This window comes from Quercus lobata, chromosome 8 (assembly GCF_001633185.2).
Source record: "Quercus lobata isolate SW786 chromosome 8, ValleyOak3.0 Primary Assembly, whole genome shotgun sequence".
Lineage (NCBI taxonomy): Eukaryota > Viridiplantae > Streptophyta > Magnoliopsida > Fagales > Fagaceae > Quercus > Quercus lobata.
The window spans coordinates 29170970-29180515 of NC_044911.1; the positions used below are offsets into that span (position 1 = coordinate 29170970).

Genomic DNA, 9546 nt, shown 5'->3' on the forward strand with positions numbered 1-9546 from the left:
TCAAATGACTAGCTATAGCCAACAGTATCCTAATGGATTCCAATTTTGCTACCGGTGCAAAGGTCTCAGCAAAATCAATCCCTTCCACTTGTGTGTTGCCTTGAGCAACAAGTTTTGATTTATTTCTGATAACAGTGCCATGTTCATCTGACTTGTTCTTAAAGATCCATTTAGTTCCAATTACATTTACACCCTTTGGTCTAGGAACTAATTCCCACACATCATTCCGAACAAATTAATAAAGTTCTTCATGCATAGAATTTACCCAATCAGCATCTTGAAGTGCCTCATCTACTTTTTTCAGTTCAAATTAGGATAGATAGCATGAGTGTGTAATTACACTTAAGGCTTTTGACCTTAATCTCATGTTATCATTCAGACTTCCCAATATATTTGAGGAGGGATGATTAAGTCTTATTCTAGAAGAAGGACCTTTAACTAAAGATGTGGATGTACCTTTCTGTTCCGATGAAGGACTAAACTCATGTTGAGCCTGTTGAGTCACATGAACCGGAGTGGATGGTTCAGGACTTGATGGCACAGAAATTGCATCATTCAACACCATTAGCTCCTCATCACTATGTTTCCCAACATAATCAACAGGAAGTGAGCCATTTACCTCCATAGGCTTATCTTGAACCGGAGTAGTACTTTCCGAATGTGCTTCTAGACATACTTCATCATTGATCACAACATTAGATGATTCCATGATAGTTTTGGTTCTTAGATTATACACTCTATATGCTCTACTAGTAGAGGAGTACCTTAGAAAATATCCCTTGTCACTCTTTGCATCAAATTTCTCTAGGTTCTCTCTATCACATAGAATGTAACAATCACTACCAAATATTCTGAAATACTTAACGACCGGCTTCTTTCCTCTCTAGAGTTCATAAGGAGTCTTCTTGGAATCAGGTCTGAAATACACCTGGTTGAATGTATGACAAGCAGTGTTAACTGCTTCTCCCCAGAAAGATTTTGGCAATTTTTTATTGTGTAGCATGACACATGCCATCTCCTGAACGACCCTATTTTTCCGTTCAACTATTCCATTTTGTTGTGGTGTCTTGGGTGAAGAGAACTCTTGATATGTTCCTTGTTCATTGCAGAAGGTAGCCATCTTGGTATTCTCAAATTCTCTTCCATGGTCACTTCTGATTCTGGCTATAACAGTATCTTTTTCAACCTGCAATTTCTTACATAGATGTATCATCTTCTCAGGAGTCTCAGCTTTATCTTTCAAAAGCACAACCTAAGTATATCTGGTAAAGTCATCCATAACCACTAGAATATACTTCTTTCCTCCTAAACTTTGAACTCGAGCAGGACCCATAAGATCAATGTGCAGTAACTCCAGAGGTCTTGAAGTTTGAACACTAGCCACAGACGGATGTTTAAACTTTATCTGTTTACCTATCTGACATGGTCCACATATGCTCTTATCTATCTTCTCAAACTTAGGTAAACCAACAACAGCATCACAGTTAGAAATTTTTTCTAACTGCTTATGACTTGCATGCCCCAACCGTTGATGCCACAAATCAACTTGATCAATCTTTGCACTGAAACACTTGTTGCTTATGCTTGGTGTCAATCCATAACAGTTATCCGCTGTCCTTTCACCAACACACATACAGTCACCTCCTCCATCAAGTATCTCACATTCATACTTAGTGAAGAGAACATTCAGTCCATTGTTGCAAATCTAACTGATGCTGAGTAAATTTGCCTTCAGTCCATCAACATACCAAATATCTTCAAAGACTGGTAACCCTGGGATGTCCACAGTTTCAATGCCTCTGATTACAGATTTGCTTCCATCTCCAAAAGTGACTGTCCCAATCTTTCCTTCAAAGAGGGTCTTGAATAATCCTTTGTTTCCTGTCATATGCCTGGAACAACCACTATCCAAATACCAAAAACAAGAATCACGTGCCTTTAAGGCGGTTAAGGCAGTATAACACAAAAAATAATTATCACATATGATAAGACCAAGACGTCCATGGAAAGATTTAACAAACTCAACAAGTGACAAATACACAAAGTAAGTAAGTTGATGAATAAGCAAAAAGAATTTCCAAGAATCCATAACAATAGGGGTCAAGGATCAACTCAATGATCAAAAGATCAACAACAAAAGAGCAACCCGCTCTGATACCACTTGATAGTTTTTAGACCCCTTAAAACCAATTGAATTAAGCTAGGTAATTAGCCAAGTTGTTACTTAGTCCAATTTAACAAGTCTAGGTTATCACAATAACAAAGATCATATCATGCAAAGTAGCGGAAAGATAAATAATACAAGATATGATCACCTAAGAAATCAAACCGATAAAAACCTGGGGAGGATTTGACCTAGCTATCCTCAAGGTAAACTTGAATCCACTATCTTGAAAGAATCGAAGTTCATACAATAAGACTTACAAGCCCCCACGCTCGACTTCTTATTGCTACCAACCAGTAGAACTTACTGACACGACCACGTGTAAGCTCCGAATCCACGGACTCCTTTCTTGGATTCACCACCAAATATAAGCACACCTGCTTGTGTTTTCTTTAAATTTCAATAGCAGCAATTGAGTTAATCATCAAGGTGTAGATAAATCTTCTCCTTGAAAACACTTAGTTTGTGTAAAGGAAAGCTCCTCTAGATATCACAAGAGATTTACACAAATCGCAATATGAGCAACACTAAAATGTGGCTAGGGTTTGCCTTTTATACTTAGGACAAATTAGAAAACCCTAAAAACGTTTTAAAACAACTAGGGCTGAGTTGGAAATTCTGCAGAAAAAACATTTTGCCCGAGCTTCGATCAATCGAGCCTAAGCTTCGATCAATTGAGCCAGGCCGAAATGCATAATGCTTTCCTGCATTAGCTCGATTCCAACTTTACATAAATGCACAACTTTGAGCAAGACTAAAACACTTCTAAACACATTGTTTTGATAATGGTTTACCAACAATACAAATTAAAGTTCTAAATACACAAATACCTAAGTCTTTAGAACCTAACAGAGCTGACACCACCATAGAAGATTGAAGTAAGATTCACTTTGACTTGACATATAGATCCCTAACACATTCTCTCTTCACAATGTCCCTTAGTGAACCATAGCTTGCAACATAAGTGACAGCATCCCAGATGGACGAAACTCCTTTTATCTCGATTTTGCCAAATTTCTTCAATCTTGGATCATACAACTCCAAATTCTTGTCATCACGTAAGATCAAAACGTTTCCATCCTTCAAAATCATCATCGGTCTAATTTCACGAAAATCTGGCTCAAGTGAGTTTCTAGCGATTACAACTTGCTTAGTCCATGACTCCTCTACTCCATATATCTTCATCACCCAGATATCAAGATTGAGATCAGAATAAGTGTTACATATATAGAAAAAACTCCCTAAAATCCCCAGCATCATCCCTTCCGGGTTTTTGTCAAAGTCAGGAGGCAGCGAAAGTGGCCTTAGTTTTTCACTATCAATGTCAAAAGCACATATTAATTTTGAGTTAGGGATCTCATCATTGGCAATCCAGTGAATAGCACCATTGAGCGGAACGCCATAGAATTCCTTATTAGCCGGGAATGGGGGTTTCCCTATTCTCCTCCACCTGTTAGTTCCAGGAGTGAAAATTTCGCCCAATGACTCATAGTGTTCATTAGGATGAGACACCTTCTTCTTAATAACTCTTATCACCTTGTATTGATTGGTTACTGGACCAAAACCAAACCCTTGAACCGCCCCAACCTTTGTGACATGTCGTCTTTCCATCTTGAGTTTCGGAGGAGAATGAACGTAATCACCAGTCATAGGATTGACAACATACAAACTTTTTGTGGAATCTAAATCATACAAACAAAGCAAACCATTACAACAGCCCACTATTTGCAAGCGAGAACGGTTTGGAAGTTTTGCCTTGGTGTAATTGAATTTCATGACTTGTTCATGACCAGGTTCAAGCTCAACCAAGTAGATATCGCTCTGGCACCGCTCGTTTGTGCCTTGAAACACAACAGTGTCACGTACCCTTGCGCTTCGCAGAACATCAGAGTCTTGGCCTGAGAGTAAGCTAGTTGTGCCAAGTTTTGCTTACGCACCTGCACTGAAAGATTTTCTTCATAGGCAGTCGCGAGAGGATGTCACTGGTTAGGACGTAGGGAAGGACAGACATTGAACAACTTAGGTTTTCTCTCTCGTTGTTGATCCTTCTTCTAGACTTTTCCTTGCAGCCTTTCATGGTGAAAGATTGAGAGTTCTGTCGAGGAATCCTTGGTAGTCGGTTGTATATATGGCTTGAAGTCGGTCATGACACTTTTGTCTAAAACCAAGTCCTAGCTGGATTCTGTAATTTTTCTCCATGTCACAAACATCTCTTGCATATATATTCACATATTCGGGGAAACCTATTAATTTGTGGTGTACCTTATTTGTGTTAAAACCTATTACCGCTCTATTACGTGTGTTCTAGTATTTGTTTTTAGAAAATAAATTTTTTTTAAAAAAATTGTTCTTGAGTTTCTCGTTTTTCTTTTTCTTTTTTAACATTTAAATCAATTAAGCGATATGATCTTCAAATCTAAAGCCCACGAAAGGAACAGACATATGGCCATTGGCATTTGGCACATAAGCACCCTAAGGCCACATTTATTAGTTTAGCCTTTTTATAATTAAAATCAATTATAATTTTTAATAAAAAAATTCATTTTTCTTAATTTTTGAATTGCAAAATTACTAATTAATTTATAGTGTGAAAATTATAAAATAGATTTATTAATTTTAAAACAAAATTACATAATTAATAGCTGCAACTTGTCCAAATAAAGACAGATTTTAAAGCATAGTATTTCTCTAATTTATCTAACACATAACTCAAAGAATTAATACTTACCAAATCAAGACTAATTTTATATAAGAAATTAAATATTATGATTCAAACATAAATTTCAACAAAAATATAAGAAGAAAACTATCTATTATGTTGTTTTCAAATATATATATATATATATATATATATATAGTTCCTTTGAGTAATTAGGTGATGCATGTAGGATATGAAAGCTAAATTTAATTTTCAATTGTGATTTAGTATAGAGAGAGAGAGAGAGAGAGATTGTTTAGTATGTGGCTATATAGAATAAGGTTCGATGACTATAGTTGATAATCTACCATGTAGGAGGCTTGTTTGCAAATATTGAAAGTTATTATGGGAAATTGATTGTCATTGATAACTCAACATATTTACAACAACTATTTTCAAACAATTTGGAATATATATATTGAGTTGAATTTCTCTTGGTATACAATATTGGCTATGCGAAAGAAAATCAACGACTTATTTTATGAATTTTTTTTTCAATTATTAGTTTTGTAAAACTAATTTTAAAATAATAATTTGAGGCCTTGTTTAAATAGGGGACCTTAGGCGATGGCCTAGCCTAAGAGTTCATTTGGTAAGGGGGATTTTAGGAGGACTAGAAAAAGGGAGAGAAAGGTGGAGAGAAAATAGTTTTTGTAGGTGTTTGGTTCGAGAGATGAGAGGAAAGTAGAGAAAATTGGTGGAGCCTGGGGTGTTTCTCTCTAATCTCACCAAAACGTTTTCTCCCCATATTAGAGAAAAAACTAGAGAGAAAAAGGGAACACAAAATGGGACTACTTTTTGGACCATGATGCCCTTTTGTGCAACGTTCAACTGGGGGATAACTTATTTTGTTGTTTTATTCTTTTTTTTATATAGAGAAATGCTATGTTTACAATATTTTAACAACAAATTCTAAGCGATATTTTTAATTTAATAGGGTTATGAAAGTAAATTTATACAGACAATATTTTCTATACTTTTATATTTCTTCTCAACCAAACAAATGTTTTTTCCATCTCTCCACTTTTCAATCCTCCCAAACAAACAAATATGAGAGAAAACAATATATTTTCTATTCTTCCACTTTTCTATCCCCTTCTTATTTCCTACCCACCCACTTTTTCCCTCCTCCAATCAAACAAACTCTAAGGAACGGCACAGCCTGACATATGTGTTATGTTGTTGGTTTTTTTTTTTTTTTTTTTCTTTTACATTATTATTAATGTAATGTGTGTTATGTTTGTGGACAACTAAATTTCGAGTTTGAAACAAATTAAACAAGTAAAATAGTTTATGAATATGAATTTGTACTGATCAATATGTGGTACAATTCTCTGAAATTACAAAAAAGTGATTCTCTAATTTGATCTCCTTGAAAGACTTGTTGATTGGAATTATAGTAATGTGATTTCAACTCGAACACTAAATGTCCTTCAATTTGACTGAAGGATGGATCGAAAACCTTTGAAATAGAAATACAACAAATCTCTGGCTATAAGCTTGTTAGAAATTTTTTGTTCTTCGTGTTCTTTGTTTTCAAAGGTTTGTGGTGGAAGTTCTTTGGAGCTTTTGGGGCTTGAATTTGTAGAGCTTCATTGATTTGTGATTTCTTGAAATTTCTGGAGGCTTTTGAGCTTAATTCTAGTGAACTTAGAGATCTAGGAAGATGATTTGGATGATTTCTCTTCAAATGTTCCTTGTATTCAAGGGTTTATGGCGAAAGTTCTTCGCGCAAATTTTGGGGCTTGAATCTGTAGAGTTTTGCTGATCTGTGGTTTCTTGAAGTTTCTGAAGGCTGTTGGGCTTAATTCCAACAAACTTTAAGATCTAGGCAGATAGTTTGGATGATTCTACTTTGAATGTTCTTCGTATTTGAAATTGAAGTTCTTGAAGTTCTTGGAGGCTTCAGGACTTAATTCCAGTAAAGTTTCTATACTTCTGAATTTTCTTTGATGCTGCTTATGGCATGGATGTCTTGGTGTGTTGGTGTCTTCCAAGATCTCTCCCAAGATGTCTTGGTGTGTTGAGATGCCTTAGGAAGGCTTCTATTCATAAGAGTTTGGGGGTGGGTGAGTGACATGTGGAGTAGTTTGATTGGTGACACATGTCACAGCCTGATTGGAGGAGCTTTAAGACTTTTTCTCCAAGACACATGGCATCATTTAATTGGCCAAAATGTCTTAATTTTCAAGGTGACACATGTCTACAATCGATTGGATCGCTTATGTCATTGCTTACACGCGCTTATGTGTTGCCTATGTCATTGCTTACACGTGTGATCGATTTTTGCATGTTTTTTTATACTTTTATTTCAATAACACTTGGCAAATCTCTGTTGGTTTCTAAATAGTGATAGCAGAACCTAGTAGCAGTACATGGTGCTTTGTAATTGGTCATACTTTATGAACTAGGTAGTATGACGTGTCAGCTTGTGATAGGTCAAAAATTTTACGTCTCTACAAATGCCCCCTTCAAGACTCGTTCATGCACACATTTTCAGAGTGTGGTGAGGGAATGGGTCTCGACAATGGATTTTGATTCTTAATTCTCAAGTGAGGTAGTTGAAAGTTAACTTGTGCAGTTGATTGTTCAGAGATACATGGTGAAAATTTCAACAAGGTGAGGTAATTTTAGAAGAGTAGACCCACCCATATGAAAGATCTTGATGAGACCGAAAAGTTGTCAGCAAGTAGTCGAATGTACCTATGTGACTAGGCCATGTTAACAGAGGTTAAGTTGAGGTAATTTCGAAAAAGTGTTTCATGGTATCTAGAATGAGTGGATGAAGCTGAAAGTTATTTGCAAGTAGTTGGATGTACTTGTGTGATTGAATCATATTAGCAAAGGTTAAGTTGAGGTAATTTCAGAATAGTATTTTGGATTGTTGGTGGAGATCACAGGGTGTAGAAGATGGTGATGAAACGAGGATGTTGGCTGGGTATAGCGTGCAGAGTTATGAGATTGGCCTCGCATTTTTAAGAATTCCAGGCGAAGTAATTTCAAAAGAATATACTTCAGATTACGAAAGGGATGTGTGGGAAGGTGGTTGAGTGTGCACGCGTTATTGGATCACCTAGGTTAAGTTGAGGTAATTTCAGAAGAGTATGGGCTACTAGTGATTGTAAAAGGAAGAAGATGGAGATGAAGCGGAGATAGTGATAGTGTGAAACATAAGAAAAACATGGAGCTAGCCTTGTACGTCGAGGGATTTCTGGTGAAGAGGTTTCTGGGGAGTATATTTTGGAGTATGGGACTAATTGTATGTTGAGCAGAGTCTGGCAACAGGTCGTAGAATATGCGTGCATAGTGGGACAATGCCGATGGAGGTTAAGTTAAAGTAATTTTAGAAGTATACTTTCTGAAATTCTCCAAGAAAAATTTAAGTTGGAGTAATTTCAGAAAAATGTGTTCTAAAGTACCAATAACGATGACCTTTGTGTCCTAAACTGGTGGCTACATGGAATGAGGCTTTGGTGGAAACACAACTTTGATTGACCAACACCAGAGGCTAGTAATTATGAAGGATCCAAACTGAACCATGTAGGACCTCAGAGGTTGTTGTGAGTGTTAGATGGGAGAAAATTTGTAGGATACCCCTACCTAATGACACCTATTGAAAGATATGAACAAAGTCAGGAGGTCAGTTAAGGCAGATGAAGTAATGGTTTTGTGGTATGTTGGGAAAGCCCAAAAAATGAAAGATGGAGCTAACTTGTGATCCTGGTTTTAGAAACTAGCTGAGTGGTTGTTTGCTCCAAATTACTGCTTCCGCTAGAAAACCAAACAACTGGAAAAGGACTATGGAGTTCTCAAAGCAGTTAGGAGGCTCCCATAGCTTAAAAAACAGGTGTCTCTATTGGACTTAGATCTCCTGGCTAGGCTAGGTATATCTAAGGCTGCAAGAGTTTATGATGTGGGCTATGTTATGTGAAATTTTATGGACAAATAAGGTTGTTAAGTGGGGAAAAAAATTTTGTTTGGATCTCAAAACTGCAATGATGTTGTGAGAAAGGTTTCTACTTAACCATGAGAAGGTTGGGTTCAAGCTGATTATGAAGCAATAGTGGTTGCTAGGTGTTGAGAATGATGAAGCTATAGCGAGAAATGGCTATGAGAAGGAGGATCTGAAAATTTGAAAGAAGTAGAGCTTCATTTCTTGATTCAGTGTGTTTTTCTCGATGAGTTTCAATGAATTCGAAACTTTTACTTATAGCAGAGAGACGAAGAACGGTAGACCGGTATGTTAGATGAGAATGATGGATGGGAATTTTTGGTGGGAATCGTAGATGAGAATGTTTGGCACCGAATAGGAATGGTAGGTGGGAGACTGGCAGGCACCGAACGGGAATGGTAAGTTGAATTGGTGACTCAATGTAACTTCAAGTTTAGGATACACTTGTGAGGATTCATTTGTTCTTTGAAAGGGAAGCTTTGATGAAATCTGGTGGATAACCCTAAAAGAATTCGAACTAAATGGATGAATTTCAAACTTTGATTTTGAGAACTCAAGTTTTGGACTTTGCCAGTACTTTAGAGAAGTGGGTTAGATGGATGGTTTCCAAGTCTTAAACAAATAAACGGTCTTCAAAATTAGAATCTTCACAAAAAACCAAGTAGGACAAACTTTGCTTGAAAATCTCAATTCTTGGTCAAAGTTTACAATAAAGTCAACAATTGTAGAATC

General features: G+C 36.5%; 1 protein-coding gene across 1 annotated transcript; it reads right to left on the bottom strand.

Annotated features, from left to right (window-relative positions):
* Positions 1 to 3049: 3049 nt before the first annotated feature.
* LOC115956704 (F-box/kelch-repeat protein At3g06240-like) lies at positions 3050 to 3940 on the bottom strand. Its single transcript, XM_031075007.1, has one exon. The coding sequence runs from the start codon at positions 3938 to 3940 to the stop codon at positions 3050 to 3052; it is 891 nt and encodes a 296-aa protein (XP_030930867.1).
* Positions 3941 to 9546: the final 5606 nt, after the last annotated feature.